This window comes from Crocodylus porosus, unplaced genomic scaffold, assembly GCF_001723895.1.
Source record: "Crocodylus porosus isolate Cpor-Errol unplaced genomic scaffold, CroPor_comp1, whole genome shotgun sequence".
Lineage (NCBI taxonomy): Eukaryota > Metazoa > Chordata > Crocodylia > Crocodylidae > Crocodylus > Crocodylus porosus.
The window spans coordinates 89,141,021-89,159,547 of record NW_017728886.1 but is presented as its reverse complement, the minus strand read 5'-3'; the positions used below and the strand labels follow the sequence as shown (position 1 = coordinate 89,159,547).

Genomic DNA, 18,527 nt, shown 5'->3' with positions numbered 1-18,527 from the left:
GAGGCGTTTTGTAACCTGGTCATAAAAAGAGACTAGATTGGTCAGGCATGATCTGCCTGCCACGAACCCATGCTGGTTTCCCCTCAGCATAACTTGCCCTGCCGGGCTCTCACAAATGTGAGCCTTGATAATTTTTTCAAAGACTTTGCCAAGGATGGAGGTGAGCCTAACTGGCCTATAGTTGCCCAGGTCCTCCTTCCTCCCCTTCTTGAAAATGGGATCCCAAGCCCTGGTTCTCATAAGGGACTTCAATCACCTTGACATCTGCTGGGAGGGCAGTACAGCAGTGTGCAAGCAATCGAGGGAGTTTTTGGAGAGTATGGGGGGACAACTTCCTGGTGCAAGTGCTGGAGCGGCCACCTAGAGGCTGTGCTACTCTTGACCTGCTGCTCACAAACAGGGAAGAATTGGTGGGGAATGTAGAAGTGGATGGCAACTTGGGCAGCAGTAACCACGGAATGATTGAGTTCAGGATCCTGAGGAAAAGAAGGATGGACAGCAGCAGAGTCCCTGGACTCTGGACTTCAGAAAAGCAGACTTCAACTCACTCAGGGAACTCATGGGCAAGATCTCCTCAGAAGCCAGTCTGAGGGGGAGAGGAGTCCAGGAGAGCTGGGTGTATTTTATGGAAGTCCTAGTGAGAGTGCAGGAACCAAACCATCCCAATGTTCAGGAAGACTAGCAAGCATGGCATCAGACCAGTTTGGCTTAGCAAGGAACTCTTCAGTAAACTAAATCAGAAAAAGGAAGCTTATAAGAAGTGGAGACTTGGACACAACTAGGGAAGAATATAAGAGCATTGCTCGTCCATGCAGGGATGAAGTCAGGAAGGCCAGAATGCAATTGAAGTTAGCAAGGGATATGGAGGGTAACAAGAAGGGTTAGTACAAATATCTAAGTAGCAAGAGGAGAATCGGGGAAAGTCTTGGTCCCTTACTGAATGGGGGAGGCAGCCTTGTGACAGAGGATGCAGAAAAGGCTGAAGCACTCAATACCTTTTTTCCTTCATTATTCACAGGCAAGGTCATCTCCCAGACTACTGCACCAGGCAGAACAGTCTGGGAAAGAGGTGAGCAGCCCTCAGTGGTGAAAGAACAAGTTAGGGACGACTTGGAAAAGCTGAACATGTATATGTCCATAGGGCTGGATGCAATGAAATCGAGGGTGTTGAGGGAGCTGGTTAATGTGATTGCAGAGCCATTGGCTATCATCTTTGAAAACTCATGTCAGTCAGGAGAGGTCCCAGATGATTGAATAAGGGCAAACATAGTGCCCATATTTAAGAAAGGGAAGAAGGAGGGTCCAGGGAACTACAGACCAGTCAGCCTCACCTCAGTCCCCAGAAAAATCATGGAGCAGATCCTCAAGGAATCCATTTCTTAATCACTTGGAGGAGAAAAGGGTGATTAGGGACAATCAGCATGGATTCACCAAGGGCAAATCATGCCTGATCAAGCTGATTGCCTTCTAGGATGAGATGACTGACCTAAGCCTAAGCACTGGCACTGTGGATGTGGGGAGACCAGTGGGCTAGATGAATGGGACTGTAAGGTGGCTAGAAAACTGGCTTGGGCATTAGGCTCAGAGAGTAGTAATCAATGGCTCGATCTCTAGTTGGCAGCCAGGATCAAGGGGAGTTGATTGTGGGGCTGGTTTTGTTCACTTTCTTCATCAACAACCTGGAAGATCATGTAGAGTGCACCCTCAGCAAGTTTGCAGATGACACCAAGCTGGGAGTAGTAGTAGATATGCAGGAGGGTGGTGCTAGGATTCAGAGTGACCCAGACAAATTGGAGGATTGGGCCAAAAGAAGTCTCATGAGATTCAACAAGGACAAGTGCAAAGTCCTGCACTTAGGACAGAACAATCCCATGCACCACTGCAGGCTGGGGACTGACGGGCTGGGCAGCAGCTCTGCAGAAATGGACCATGGGTAGGTCCTGGGGCTGATTTTGTTCGATAGCTTCATCAGTGACCTGGGAGATGGCATAAAGTGCGCCCTAAACAAGTTTGCAGGTTACACCAAGCTAGGGGGTGTAGTAGATAAGCTGGAGGATAGGGCTAGGATTCAGTGACCTAGACAAATTGGAGGATTGGGCCAAAAGAAATCTCCTGAAGTTCAGCAAGGAAATGTGTAAAGTCCTGCACTTAAGACGGAAGAATCCCATGCACCAGGGCAGGCTTGGGACCGCCTGGCTAAACAGCATCTTTCCAGAAAAGGACCTCGGGGTTGCAGTGGAAAATAAGCTGAATGTGAGCCCGCAGTGCAGTGCGCCCTTGTAGTCAAGAAGGCTAACAGCATCCTGGGCTGCAGTGGTTGGTGTGTTGCCAGTAGGTCAGGGGAAGTGATTATTCTCCTCTATTCAGCAGTGGTGAGGCCACATATGGAGTAGTGTGTTCAGTTTTGGGGGCCCCCACTACAGAAAGGATGTGGACAAACTGGGGAGAGTCCAGCAGAGGGTGCCACAAATGATGAGGGGGATGAGGGACATGACTTAGGCTGAGGGAACTGGGCTTATTTAGTCTAGAGAAGAGGAGACTGAGAGGCGACTTAATAGCAGCCTTCAACTACCTGAAGGGGGGTTCAAAAGAGGATGGAGCTGGACTGTTTTCAGTGGTGGCAGATGACAGAACAAGGAGCAATGGTCTTAAGTTGCAGCAAGGGAAGCTTAGGTTAGATATTAAGAAGAATTTTCTCACTAGGAGGGTAGTAAATACTGGATCAGGTTACCCAGAGAGGGGGTGGGGTGGAAGCTCCATCCTTAGAGGTTTTCAAAACCCAGCTAGACAAAATCTTGTCTGGGATGATCTAGTTAGGGATGGTCCTGTTTCAAGCAGGGGGTTGGACTGAGGTTCCTTCCAACCCTAACTTTCTGTGATTCTATAAAAACAAGTTTTATTTCTGACGTGTAGTGTAATACATTCCTTTAGAAAGCATATTTTATGTTTTACTGGGGTTGGGGGGGTGGGTAATAGTTCTGCTGGGTCAAGTTTTTGTTCCTGTTACTTCAGATGGTCAAACTAGGTGCCCTAATGCATAAGGGAGCGTGACCTCTTCCAAAATCCAGAGCTGCTCTGGCTCCCTTCTACTTAAGGTTGAAATTCAAGTGCAGTATTCAGTACTTTTTGTGCAGACCAGGAGCATTACCGTCTCCCCATGCTGAGCAGGTAAAAGTTCATCTGGAGACTTCAAAGAATTGGAAGTTTCCAACGTCTTTGAGCTTACCTCAAAAGTGGTGCTGATCTACAAAAGAATCAGCAGGAAATATTGGGAGAATGCAACCAGAATTCAGTGCGTGCAGGGGGTGCAGAAAGCAAAGATACATATATATCCAACCTGCTTTGTCTCTCTCTCTTTTTTTAAGCACTTTTACTTACATTAACAGGCAGTGTTATGTTAAGTCAGGAACTGTATTTTCCATTTTGTTTATGTAGCTTCCACCCAAAGTGGTTGCTGTAGTGTTTGTAAATCTGCATAAAATTTCTGGGCAGGGAGAGTCTTTAAGGCTCTGATTGTCCACTGTATTAAGGTCTGGACCTCAGGCAGATGTACACTGGGGTTATTTACATGAGTTTTGTACACCAGTGTATATTTTGAAGCAGAATGACAGTTATATCCTGGGGTAGGCTGCAGGCAATGGCAGCTATTAAAGTGCCTTAGCAGTAGATGGTGGGGAATGAGTAATGGTGGTTGATGTTCCTCGAGCATATTGTTCTCTTGAAGTAAACTGTAGACATGTACAATCACCTACAGAGGTAACCCCAGATTCCACTTTTTGGGGGTGGGAATGCAAAAATAGCTGCTGCAGTGGACTGGTGCTTGGATCACCTGTACTGGCAACATAGCAGCTGGCTTTGCCCGGGGTGCAGATCCTTACTCACATTTGCTTATTTCTTCACAGTGCAAGTCTTTGCAGGATGATCACTGAAAGTAGAGGCAGCCTGTCACGGATTCCCAGAGGAGTGCTTACTTGAGGCCCTGGTCTTGTCTGGTCTTTTTTGAGTACCCCCTGCAGCCAGCCTAGGCATGGCTTCTAGAGTGGGGAAGACCCCTGACTCCTTCCAGCTCTGGGGCCCTGGCCATTCAGTCCCTGGTCCTCCCTGGCTATCTACAACTCTGCTTCTAGAGCTAACCATTCAGCTCCAGAAGAGGAATTTTCTCTCTTCAAAGGAGAAAGGTGCTCACCTCAAAGTCCCAAGCAGTAAAGCAAGACCACTCTTTTTCAATAAAAGCATTTAGTGAGGCACAAAGGCCATGCAGCAAGAAGCCCCTGCTACCTCCAAAGGGTTAAGGAGTCCCTCTGTTCCCAAGCCAGTCTGGAGAAGCCTTAGCATCCCAAAGTTAGCTCATCTGTTTTCTCTCCCATTTGTACAGCCTGGAATACTCCATAGCAATTTAGCTGTGGACTAAAGTTCCTTTACTTCGGACTTCCAGCCCCAGGTGGACACCTTGTTTTTCAGTCTGCTCTATCTATTGTTTAAAGTGCATGGTTTTGGAAACCAATTGATCTCTGCCAGCTACACTAGATCAATTGTCTACAGCCAAAGTCTATTTACAATCCCATCTCCATACCGCCAACCATGGCTAGATCCATTGTCTGCAGCCATGCTCTATTTACAACCCTATCTGCTCTGATCCCACTGACTAGAATACATACCTAAAGGATCTGGAGCAGAGCATCCTACAATAACAAAACAACCCCAAAACTGTAGCCACTCAAATCAACAAAGCCAGACTGAGGCTTGCTCTCATCTGCTACAGTACCAACCCAGACAATGACAACAGAGCCCCCTTACAGCCCACAGCTTGAACACCATAGTCGCATCATTAAGGACCTCCACGCCTGTTCTGGAAAAGGATGACTATCTCAAAGTAGTTACCTGGGACAAAACTGGCCTGGCTTACAAGCAGCTCCAATCTCAATCGCAACTCTAAAGCAGCAGGCTACCTAACTCCCATTCTCTCTGGGACTGTAAGGCCTTGCATCAAACACAGATGTCTGCTGTGCCCCGGCATCAATACAGACCACATCATTACAGGGCCAAATAAAACATGGATTATGACATCTGAGGTTCAGTTGCTTGCAACTCTACCAGTGTTATATATGCTGTCACCTGCTCACAGTGCCCCTCTGCTGTCTACTTTGGACAGTCAAGGCAATCCCTACGTGAAAGAATGAATGAATACTGATTTGATATCATTTGCAGGAAGACGTGCAGGGCTAACTTCCATGGACACTCCCATTGCTGACTTCAGAGTGGCCTCTCTGAGGCTTTAGGGAGTCAGCAGCAGTTCTTATTTATTGCTGTCTGACAGAAGCTCTAAGCATTGAGGCACTGAATGTCAGCACTTGGTCTGGCCTTTGAATTGTGTCTCAGTGGTCTAAAGGAGGGGGGAGGGATGGTAGGTCTTGGGGAGCTTCCATTCCTTCATACTCCTGCATAGGTTTATGTGTCAAAGGTCTTGGTATGATAGTCGCAAGACTCTGTACAAGCAGATTCATCAGGTACCTGACTAGACCTCTTACATGTGTGCCATGATCCAGAGGATCAACGGTTGCCTACTTTGGTTGCCTCTCCCAGTACTGCCCCCTCTACTTCCTTCTCCCTTGAAAATTTCTCTCTCCTTGTATTCTGTTTTGTGCACATACATTCACAGCATCTGATAAAGTGAGCTTCAGCCCACAAAAGGATGTGCTATAGAAATGCAGGCTACAACTTGAAACCGTTGCTCCTTGTACTGTCATCTACCACTGCTGAGAACAGTCCAGCTCAGGGGTGGCCAAAATGGCAGACCCGGCCAGTGGCCAAACTCCATTTCCCAGCAGCCCCTGCTGGTGGTGCTGCAGCCAGTTTTTATGGAGACCCCAGGAGCGGTGGTCCTGTGTCAGTGTGGGGCCAGGGTTTCCATAGTGACTGGCCCCAGCAGTGCTGGCAGGGCACATAGCTGGGCAGGGAGCTGCTCCAAGGCTGGGATTTTGCAGCAGTGACTGTGGTCCAAGAGATGGGCAGGGACATGCAAGCAGTGGATCATGGCTCTGCCCCAGCTCCGGACCGTGCTGTCCCACTGCAAGATCCCAGTCCTGGCCTTGGAGCAGCTCCCCACCCAGCTGCGCATGCTGCCAGTACTACTGGGGCTGGTTTGCATAGATACCCTGGCCCAGCATTGTCACAGCACTGCCCTGATTGGGGTCTCCATGGAGACTGCAGCAATGTGGGCAGGGGCTGCTGGGAAATGGAGTCTGCCATGGACCCTATCCAGCCCATGGGCCAGACTTTGCGCACCCCTAGCTCTATAGTCTTTGGAATCACCGTTCAGATGGTGAAAGGCTGCTATCAAATCTCCCCTCAGTCTTCTTTTCTGCAGACTAAATAAGCCCAATTCCCTCAGCCCTTCCTCAGAAGCCATGTGCCCCAGCCCCCCCACCATTTTGGTTGTTCCCCTCCACCCCTGCTGGACTCTCTGTAACTTGCCCTTTCTGTAATAGGGGACCTAAACTGGACACAGTACTCCAGTTGCCAGTCCCATATAGAGGAGAATAATTACTTTCCTTGATTTGCTGACAGCACACTAACAGCAGCTCAGTAGGCTATTAGTCTTCTTGGCAACAAGCGTACACACTCTTGACTCGTATTTAGCTTATTGTCCACTGTAACCCCCAGGTCCTTTTCTGGAAAGATGCTGCTTAGCCAGGTGGTCCCAAGCGTGCATGGGATTCTTCCATCCTAAGTGCAGGACTTTTCACATGTCCTTGTTGAACCTCAGGAGATTTCTTTTGGCCCAATCCTCCAGTTTGTCTAGGTCACTGAATCCTAGCCCTATCCTCCAGCTAATCTACTACTCCCCCTATCTTGGTGTAATCTGCGAATTTGTTTAGGGTGCACTTTATGCCATCTCCCAGGTCACTGATGAAGCTATCGAACAAAACCAGCTCCACTTGATACCGGCTGCCAAGTAGACTTCAAGCCATTGATCACTGTCTGTTGAGTCTGATGCTCCAGCCAGTTTTCTGCTCACCATACAGTCCATTCATCCAGCCCATACACCCTTAGCTTCCTTGCAAGAGTGGTATGGGAGACCGTATCAAAAGCCTTGCTAAAGTCAAGGTATATTGTGTCCATTGCTTTCCCCACATCCACAGAGTCAGTCATTTCATCATAGAAAGCAATCAGGTTGATCAGACATGACTTGTCCTTGATGAATCCATGCTGACTGTTCCTGATCACTTTTTTTCTCCTCCAAGTGCTTAAAAATGGATTCCTTGAGGACCTGTTCCATGATTTTTCTAGGGATCAAGATGAGGCTGACTGGTTTTTAGTTCCTTGGATCTTCCTTCTTCTCTTTCTTAAAGCTAGGCACTATATTTGCCCTTTTGTGCAAACCTATTAAAATAAGGCCTCAGCTAGGTTCCTGTAGCTGTCACTCTTACATTCATCCTTTACCACAAGTAAGACATTGGCAGGATGTTTTTGTAGAGCTCCATATCTTTCTTGTTGTTTTATAGGTAAAAAACACCTGTTGAGATTTGTAACTCTGTATACAGAGTTTATCAAAAGGAGAAATAATTTGGTTCTGTTAAATAAACATTGGATAAAAATAGATGATGCAGCTTTTTGAAGCACATATAGTGTCATGAGAATTTTCCGTGAACTGGTGTGGTTTTGTTGGGCTGCCCAAAAGACAGTTATTTGCATCACACACTGAGCAATTTTACCCTCAAACAGAAGTCAATTTACACAAAGAGAGAAGAAGGCAGTTCACCTTGGATGAAAATTAAGTGATGCAAACTGCTTTTTCTCTTGCTCTAAATTGCATAATTTATTACTATTTCATTTTCCTCCTTTATTACTCCCACACTCTGTCATTGAATCAGCTTTTCTGACTGAGAGAGAGCACTTCCTCTGAATTGGTCAGGGGAAGAGAATAACAATTGACTTTCGTGAGAACCAAGAGAATAACAAAATACTCCGTGAGACTCCATTGCTAGATGTTGAAACTTGGAACGTGTTCGCTTAAAGAAACAGCAAAATCAGGAAGTCTTGACATGGTGCTCTGACCATTCTTTTTTACCCACTTTAACATAAGGTAACATTTATTGTAATAATTAAGGCCCAGAACAAGGCTGTAAAGTTGGAAGAGAGGTACTGCAAAAACTTAAATACAGAGGATTTGCAAAATGTAGGGGCCTCCATTTTAGACTACCCAAAAAATGTGATAAACTAAATGGAGAAAGAAAATAGAACTAGATAAATCCAATATAGCGTTGTGATTTCAAAAGAATCACTTTCTCTCTGTAGAATAAAAGACATTAAGAAGTAATAAACTGATCTATAGGGTCCCCTGAGTAAACATGATGATAACTTACATTTTATGCGGTGTTGTTTTTTCCCTTTAGTTAACTGGATCCATTTTGCTTCCAAATTCTTAAAGAAATATAAATGTTGAAAACTTGTACTGTTACGTGCAGTGCAGTACTTTAATGGGAGAATTATCATTCTAGTTGCCATAGTTATTTCATCTATTGTTGATGTTAATTTTGATTTTTCACTTTTAAATATGAGAAGCTAGTGTACATGCATGTGTTTTAAATGGTTAGATTTCCTAAGTGAGTAAAAGATTTGTATCTTTTAACTTCTTCCTTTCCTCTGCCTCTTGATTATTTTGTTTCCTCTATTGCATGAAGTGCCATTCTCATTTGTCTCCCTTTTTCCAAGAAAACCCCAACAACCAAAAGATTTTGTTGGCTTAGAGACAGTTCAGTCTTATTTGTGTATAACCATATATTCAGTTATACCACATAATTGGAGCCCTGTGATGCTGTCTCACTGCATCTAGGTATTGATTTTCATTCCTCTGGAGTGGTAGGTTGGCCCAGGCTGGTACATGGAACACTCTATAAAGCGTGGTATAGACTGTATATCCACCAGTGAATAAGTCATGTTTGACCAAAGTTGGTAATAATATTTAGGAAATGTCCAAGAAATGAGCTGAGTAGGAAGAGATGAGGTGGCTGAAATGACATTAGTGTGACTGTCTTCTGGACATGCTGCCAAGCCAAATATGACTTTGCTTCTCAGTCAACTGCTGTTTCTGATTATATTCTTTTAAAGCCATCGGTGATTACCTAATGGCCAGTTTACTCCACATCTGTGTCTACAGCGGTGGTCTCCAACTTTTTAAAGTAGGAGATCACCTTTGGCATTTAAAAGCAACCCAAGATCTTCTGTGTGCTGCCCCAGCTCTTTCCCCCTCCCCCCCACTACAGTCCAGCAGGTAATCTGTGGGGAGGGAGTTGGGGGGGGTGAGATAGTCAGAAGGAGAAAAAATTATTTGGGGGCATGCCTCCCGAACAGGTAAGTCCCACCCAGCAGGGCCCCACTCAATTTACCCCTGCTCCTGCCTCTGTGGTACTGTCCCTAACTGTGGGGGCCTCTATCTAGCCCCCACTTCTTCCCTCCCCCACGGACTGATCTGCTGGGCTGGGGCACATGCGTGCATGCATGCAGGCACTCAGCCCTCCACCCCAGTCTCAGATGGACTCCAAGAGGCTCCAGGATCTGCTGGTGAATTGAGATCCACTGGTTGGTAACAGCTGGTCTCCAGGCACTCTGTAGAGTCCTCCATAATGTAGCATTCCAGTGAATCTTGCCATGGAGACACTGAACCAAATGTCCTTTGGCTTATTGCTGCTGACTTTCCTCCAGATACTATGTACTTCCCTTCCCTCTTTGTTTTATTTTTTTTCTACTGAAAGACTCATTGGGGATTGTAATAACTGTAGATAACAAAACTGGAAAAGGCCTGTTAGATTAATTGTGTCCTACTGTGGGCAGAATGTAATTTGTTGACAGAATTTCCTTTCTCAAGGAAACTAGTTAGTGCCTCCGCTATTCCCTCTGATTTCCCTGCATAGCATTACATATATGACCAATAATTCCTTTTTGTCCATTGACGATAGCATTTGAACTAAATAAACCCGGGTGTAGCTCGTTAATTGATAATCCAGAGTATAAATAAGTAAGTACTAGGGTTTAGAAGTGGGGTTCATGAACAGACCTGGAATTTCATTTTTAGTCTATGTAACCTTTTTTTTTAAGTCTAAATTTAATTAAAGTTTAAAAGAATCATCCTGTTGTACTAATTTGGGTTCTGAGCATCCTTTATATTCCTTTTGCTTGATATTGGGTCTCTTGAGTATACACGATGCTTGCTGGAAGCTGAGAAGAGAGTTCGTTACAATGTCTGGCTTTTACAGAGCCTCAAATGTCCCTCAACCACGAACATGTGCTGTTGGTCTGTCTGATGCTGCACTACTTTTCCAGGATTATAGCACTTGTAGGGACTTTTGTAAACTCTTTAAAAAAAAGTTTTCCATTGCCTCTCATTTATTCCATTCTAAATTGACCATCTGCATCTTTCCAGGAACAATTCTCACCTTCCATTTAAATTTAATTAGTGTTGAGATAATTCTTCTGTTGCGTGTCTTTGCTCTATTCTTTAAAGCGCAGAAAACATTTATTGTGACCAAACCAGTCCCCATTTACAAACTTTTATTACACAGTAATGAAAAGGGGCAGGGAGGGGCTTCATACAATGATTTCTGTGTGTAAGGGAAAGAAGCTGAAATGTTTTTAGATGAAGTCAGGAAAAATCATGGTGCTTGGTTTTCATTCTACTTCTGCTTTATAACTCAGAATTTTTTTAAAATGTTAAGTATTATAAAAAAAAATCTTTGAAGTTTAACTGTGATAATTTTAAAAAAGAAGAAAAAAGGCAATTCCTTCTCAGAGAAGTTTTTAATATATGTTCCACTTAGTTTTATTAAGTTATTCATCTCTAATCCAGATCAGTATTTGTTTAACAAAAGTGCTCAGCTCAGAGCATAGGGAACTTGTAGCGCTTGTAAAAACTTAATTGCCAGGAAGCACTCTTATACTGCTGAAAATGTTTCATAAGATACCTTAATGGATTTCAAGTAAGCCTAGGATAACTCTGAATTGTTAAGTTTACTGCATTTTTAAAGTAAAGTGTGTGATCTCTTGCATTTATCTTCCAGTCATGAAGTGACATTATGTTCATTATTTCCCTTGTGAAATTTATTATTAGGTAATTTTGATTTGATTTTAAAAATACCTCTCTAGGTACAGGTGTGTGGATTGTATTCGGGAGAAGAATTTCATGAAACATTTGACTGTCCTATTAAAGTAAGTACTTTTAATTAATCCTTAATAAATTGCAGCATTTTTGTCTTTAATAACATAAGGATCATGCTGACTCCTATTCTGCAAAATAAAGTAATGCTTCTTCCCTGTGCTAATATTCAGATCACCTGAAAATGGTTTGCTGCGTTAGCATAAAAACTTCTGATCTGGTTACGTTGCGGGGAAAAGTTGATCTAGGTTTTGTAGAAAGTAGCACTGAGTTTTTCAAATACAAAAGGCAAAACATAAGGGGAAATTGTCAGCCATCTGCTGTTTTCTGTCTTAACTTATTCCTCTCTTCTTGTAAGTCTGTGATTATAAATTTTGAGGGTTCTGCTAGGTCAGTATTTGAATTGATTATAATCTTAAACTTACCCTGGGAGAAAGCAGTGGGTGGTGACATCACAATGGTGATGCACATTCTGTTGAGGGAAGAACTTAAATTACTGTTCTCTTAACTTCATCTGTGTAACTGGCTAGCCATCAGAAGCTAGCAGTCAGTGACATCACTAGATTGGGGCAATTAGGAGAAACTACCTTAGGTGCCAACTTGTTGGGGGGAGAAAAGGGGTGCAAAAGAAAATAGCTGCCACCATCAGCTGCTCAGTCATGATCATGCCAGCAGCATGGTGGCAACTGGATGTTGCCAGTGTCCCTGTGCCCTGAGTTCCTCATCGCATTATGCCGCTCCCAGCAATAGTAGGATTCTGTGAAGACCTAGGTATCCTCTCTGAGGCTAGGTATAGACATTCAGAAAGCCTGAGGTGGAATTAATCTAAGTTATGTGGTTTCCTTAACTGCCATAGTTTAGATGGGTAGTGAACACATTCATCCTTTGGTGGAGGGGGGCGAATCTTGGACTGGGTTCTGACATTTTTAAACTGGTCTGCGTACTGAACTTCTGTTCTAGGTCTCTATAACAGAACTTCTGTCATGGGTATAGACCGGTTTCCTATCACTTATACCAGTAAAAGTGTAATGTCTGTACTGGGTCAGAAAGAGTTCTTGTAGGGGAAAAAAGGAAACCAACTGGTTTGATGTAAGGTTTTGTTTTGTGGAAAGAACAGTCATCACAATGTTGCTGACAGGTGTAGCTCAGAATAGCCCATTCACTGTTTAGAAGCTTCCCTGTAACTCTTAATAGGAAAATAACATTTTTATGTCTTGTCACCTAATAGAAGGAATGTAGTTGTAATAATCTATATATGGCAATGTTTAGCTAATATGAAAGTTAAAACAGGTGGTGTTGTTGCAGTTGAAGTCCCTATAATGCTTAATAACTTCAACAGGAATTATTTTTCTCCCACATTAAATCCAGATTGTTGCAGTTCACCCTCAGTTTGTGAAATCCCCCTGCAAACAGTTTGTAACAGGTGGTAAAAAGGTAAGTTGTTATATCCTAAAAGGTAGGTCTGTCTTCCCTTCCTCTTTGAACAAAGTTTACAATTCAAATTAATAGATATATGTATCACTCACTCGCACACTCACTCACACACACACACTCTCTCTCTCTCTCTCTCTCCCCCTGGGACTTCCATCTGCCCTTAAAATGAGGGCAAGAACAGAATTTTATCCATAGTGTTCTGTTCTAACATGCCTAGTATCTCCTGCCTTGATTTCTTCCCTGCCAAATGAATTAATTAAACTTAGGCAAAGGGGCAATTGATCCATTGTCCTTTAAGCCTTGTTTTGCCTTTCTGTTTCTTAGGCAAGAGTGTCCTCAGAACTTGACACCTTATTTGTAAAATCACGATGGGGATTGACATGTAATTCTGTACTTGTAGTATTAACCCTCATTTCAGGCATTTTGGTCTTATTACATTCACATTATTTGTTTTTGAGTAGAATTAATTTTGATTCTCAACTTGCAGATAATGAAGTCTCAAGTAATAGTGCCCTCTACCTTTCTGATGCCTATTTTGGACAGAAGGCAGGGTAGATTTTCACATTAGAAACTAGATCCTAGAAGATGCATAGCATCTGATGATGAGCCACTGCTTACAAAAGTTTAGGCATCTCTGATTTAGTCTGTAAGGTGCATATCTATTCTGCCTTCCTTATGACTTCAGATTAATGTGGCTAACTATTCTCTGCTCATGTAATTTTGGGGTCAAACAAAAAAACCCCAAGAAAATGCAATTTTATTATAATCATTTAATTTTTTAACACATTATTGGGACCCTTTTGAAATTAGAAATGAATATTCATAGTTCTAGATGCACTGAGCCAAATGCATTGAATTTGCCTTGCATTCAGAAAGCATGAACTAGTAATCCTGCTGTTTTTTATCAGTAGTACAACTTATTACCAATAGTAATTATTTATTTATTAAAACAAACAAAAACTACACTCTGAATGCTTTGGTTGTCTGACCAGGTCTGCATTAGCCACCAAAGAACAGACTTTTGGTGATTATCTCCCAACAACAAAATTGTCAGGCTTTTTCATGCAGGATATGGTGACAAGGGGAGAGAAACTGGGAATTAATAGAACTTGGAAGTGCTGTCAAGTGGTGAAATAACTTGGATTCACTTGATGCTGAACAGAAAAAAAAAATTAAGGATTGAACGCATCTCTTTGGTTATCTTGGATTACCTGACAGGTAGTTTTATATTCCTGCCTCTTGGAAATTGTATACGGATTCCTAATGCCTCCATACTTCGCTGAGAAACTTTCCTCTTCAGGGAAACTTTAATAGACATCTTGGCATATGATAGATAATATTATTGTATTAAAGACCTGACCCTTGTTGTTTAATTTTACTTGCTTCTGTATTTAAAAAACAAATAAACAAAAAGAAATAAACTTATTTTTAAGGTTGTAGCAAAAAAAATAGCCATGTTATACAGTTTATCTTTTGAAATCCTATCCAATCTTTTGATTGCTGCATGGAGAGATCACATAGATCTGCATTTTCAGTTGGTTGGATTCAAGAGCAGTACATAATATGGAGACTGCTTTGGTAAATCAATTTGGTTTTGCGTTTAAAGTTTAGTTTAAAACCAGAAGTCAAAATCTACGCTCCCCAGTATGAAGAAAAAACCCTTGAGAATCTCCCTCAGTACAGTTATGTCTGAGTTGCTTATAGAAGCGGTGTCTAGAAAAGTGTGAGTTCTCACCATCTATCCCCACATTTTTAACTCTGGGACCTAAGAAAAGAGAATCCAGTATTTGCAGAAGGACCTGGAATGGAGTGTTGCCATTTCTAACAGCAGCCTCCAGCGACATTATATGCATTGTCACTTCAGAAAGTGTGAGGGATCCTTTTTGTTTCTTTCTTGAATGTCTTACTTATATTGGTTTACATAATAAATCTACAATTCTAATAGTTTATGGTCTCAGTTCAAGAAAGCACTTAAGATATGCCTACATCCATTCTTGTTAACTTTAAAGTTAAGCACCTACTTTAGTACTTTGCTTAATATGAATGCCTTCCAGAACTGAAGTTTCTTCTTGTTAATTTCCATTTTCTTAATTATATTTGTTTTGAGAAAAATCAGTTCTTCATAAAGGGATATAAGGGCATTTTATAGTATAGCATCCAAGGGGCTATTATGTAAGTATAGCCTTAAAATGTAACTATTTTTTAAATTGGGGGCATATTTATAGATTCTTGATTCCAGGAACCTTCTTCAGAACTTTTCAGGTTGTTGTATGGTACTGAGATTTTTAAAAAAATACAATGTTATGTGATCAGTCATGATGGAAATAGGCATTTTAAAAGTTTCTTGCACAAATCTCTAAAATCTGCTTAATTTGGCATATGCTGCTGTCATTTCAAAGCACCATCCTAAAACAAGAAAAAAGGTATTGTGGTCAAATTAAAGTTAACTTTTGATTATACAGGATGTAAATGAAAAACATATCTGTTAAGCTTATTTATTTGAATAAAAATGCAACGCTTAAATTTTTGGATAAGGTAGTTGCCTTGCTTTTCAGAAAAGAGTAGTTTTTTACAGGTGTACGGTATCCACCTCTGAAAATTATAGGTGGATTGTAGAGGCATTGACGTGATCTCAACTGGAGGTGATAGGTAAAGTACTAAACAGAGGAACATTCCTTCTCTTAACTCTGCAATTAAGTGCAGCACCATTGTGAATGGATGATGGTAACCCTGAAATAATAATATATTGTAAATAACAGGGCATTCCTGGCCAGAATGGATAGCAGAGCTTCAAGGCAAGGGGAAAAGACAAATACTGTGCTATTGAAGGCCGTAACCTTCTGCCTTTTAAAAAAGGGTCTAATCTTAAAAAATAACAGGGTGCAAGCTAGCTAAATGAGGGTAGTAAAGCTGAAATAAAGGTGTTCTTCGCTTAACCCTTAAGATACTGGTGTTTCTCAACCTGTCACTTGAATGAATGCTGTAGAGAGGTAGAAGTATCCACAGTACATATAGGGTTAAAGAGGCCAAAATAACTGAGAGAGAAGATTGAAGGATATGTAGTATCCAAAATCGAGGTATTGGCTGCTTCATTGTGTGTAAAGATAGCTTAGATGAGCAGAGCAGTTTGAGGTATGTCTCTCTTCGTAAAGCTGTTAGTGAGGTCTTACATTTGTTGGGGTTTGGACCAATATCTGGATATTGCTAGGAAAATATGCTCTAAGTCTAATAACTGACCCACACCATTAGTGACAAGATTGTTCCCACATAACATGAAAACATTTGTTAAAAGGTTTTGGGGACCCGCTTTTAAATGGGGGTGAGGAGACTGCACATTCTAGGCCATGTTTAATTCCTAGAGAAGTCAGCGATGAAGAAAGACACTCAGTACCTTACAGGATCAGGCCCTTAATTTTCTCAAGTGACTTTGAGTACCACAGTTTGGATGCCCAGACTTGAAGAAGTTTGATATATAGACTAATGGAGCTGAGTTTTTTTTTTTCCAAAAATCAAAGCTGAACACTGAGAACACTAATCATTTAGGAAATTTTCTGTTGCTAAGGCGACTGAAGGGCCAGTTTTCCAACACAGAAGGCCTTGCATATTTCCTTTCATTCATGTTTTAGCTAAAAATAAAATATGGAGGGTATGATCATCTCATTTAAGTGCCCAAACTACATGCAGCTGCTGTTCATGTGTGCCAGAAAAGCCAAAAAGAAAAAAAAAAAGACATTGTTGCTTAGGGAAAACATTTATTTAAAAAAATCTAAAATAATTTTTCAGCGATAGTATTTCAGGGCAAGATGCATTATTTCTACTGTCTGACATGCTATAAACAAGTTTATTTTACATTCTGTTTCACTTAAGTTGCAGCAACCTCTAATGCAGTGATAGGATAGAAATTATGAACAAATGGGGAAAGGAGAAATGAAAACACATTCTTTTTAGGAAGCTGAAGTTGCTGTTGTGAGAATTGCAGTGGAATTCATATGTTAAAGTCAAGTCTGCTAGGGAATGTCTTGGATGTTTTTTTAATTGTCTGATTTTTAGTGTCAGCAGATGCACTTTAACTTTGCTTTGTGAGTAAGTAGACGACCTTTACCTCTGAACCCTACTATATGTACTTCATAATAACTGGTTGGACTACTTTGACAAATTATTAAATTGTCAGGATGCTGTTTGCAGCACAGTCCATTTTTAGAAACCAGATAGTCAGCTGTTTGGCATTGCATTCGGTAGTAGAAGAGTACCAGACAAGAAAGGCAGATTGCTTTGTAAGCTGTAAAATGTCAGTCAGTAAATACTGAGAGGTCCAGTTTAAGTGAAGTAAGAGTAAATACTATGGCAATCTGTGCCCAGACATTGTGTAATTTACCTTAAGCAGTGTCCAGGCTGTAGCATCAACCAAGCCACAGTAGTTGCAAACTATATGAGTTGCCCAATAGTGTGTTTGATGTTTTAAACATTTGTTTTTTATATATAATTTGTGGGGTTGTATGTCTTGGCTGTTGACTAGTATTACGTATTACTAGTCAATAGCTGAGACCTTTAGTAATGCTGATGATAGTTATTAATAAACACATCGGAATATATTTGCTAAGGTATTTCCCTCCATCATCACAGTATTCTGTATCTTGCATTGAATGTTTGCTTTTTTTTGCCAAGCAAAAAGAGGGGGAATGAATTCATGTGTGTAGCATGGATGTACACATTTTTACACATGCTTCTATCCAGTCCTAAACTTATGCATCTATAAAATCTATGTAACAGCAATCAATACCTGTAATTCTAAACAAGTTATGTCAAAATGAGGTGTAGAAAAATGCAGGTGCATTTGCACAAGATGCCTGTTAAATCTTTGGTTCGGAAAGTCTTAGCTTTTCCAGGTAAATCTTGCTGAGGACTGTTTTGTGAACTGGTGACTAGCTAGAACTCAGCAGTCAGTCGATTTAAAACCTACTTCAGTAGAAAGAGTCTCCCTGAATCCATGTGTACTTGAAGCTATTTGACTTTTTCCCAGTTAGATTAATTATGACTGTTGCATTCTATGTGTGAAAATACTTTCTGTGTTCACTATCCACCAGATCCTGTTGCCTTCCTTGAATACACTTCCCCCATTACCATTTCTAATAAGTATATATTTACACTATATGTTTATAGATGTTACTAATCCTTGATTTCTTGCTAAATAAAGTCTTGGTGATTAGTATCATTAAAGTACAATTGTGCATTTGGGGGGTTGTCACTGAATCACTGGGTCTGGTGCTGCTGCTTTCCTGGTATGGGAAAGAGTGTTTTCCTATACTACAGTAGGAAAATAGTACATGCTGATTTTTGTAAATCTCTTCAAGGTCTTCTTGCAGAAGGAGATTTTCAAATAGAATTGGTGGTGGCATAGACCGTGCAGAAATTAATTCTTTCGAAACAGTTTACTTCCATTGAAACCTCTTGTGGATGGGAGAGAAGGGTGTGTTGTGTGCATATATGCGTGTGTGTATGTATAATACACCCTTGGAGAGAGTCGATTTAAACTTCATCACATTGCACTAGTATTGCTGTAGTCAAGGGTTTCCCTATTCAGATGATTAAGAATTCCTACGTTTAGTTTAAAGATTGGGCTTATGCACAATTTGTGTTAGTGCTAATTGCATGATGAGCTCCATTAAATCCAAAGACTAATCCATTCTCTTTAGTAGTTGCACTTTGAGCCCTCTCTGAGGAGATAGAAATATTAAGTGGAAAATATGCAGAGATGTGTTCAGTAATCCAGTGGAACTATTGTCAGTCTTAAAATCAAAGAGTCCTCTGCAAAGTCCCACAGAAAAAAGAAGATGCTTTCTAATGCATTTTAGCATTGTTGCTGCTGTGACAGTAATGCGGTGGTTGCACAGAGGCACATAAGGTACTCATTCAACAGTGTTAAAAAGACCCATCAAACAAA

General features: G+C 41.5%; 1 protein-coding gene across 4 annotated transcripts in view; it reads left to right on the top strand.

Annotated features, from left to right (window-relative positions):
* VPS41 (VPS41, HOPS complex subunit) overlaps nt 1-18,527 on the top strand; it is a 154,315-nt gene that overhangs the window by 55,155 nt on the left and 80,633 nt on the right. For all 4 annotated transcript variants that reach the window (XM_019538980.1, XM_019538963.1, XM_019538970.1 and 1 more), the window contains 2 exons: nt 11,143-11,205; nt 12,521-12,586. In XM_019538980.1, coding sequence (XP_019394525.1) covers nt 11,143-11,205; nt 12,521-12,586 — 129 coding nt within the window. The remainder of the gene's footprint in view (nt 1-11,142; nt 11,206-12,520; nt 12,587-18,527) is intronic.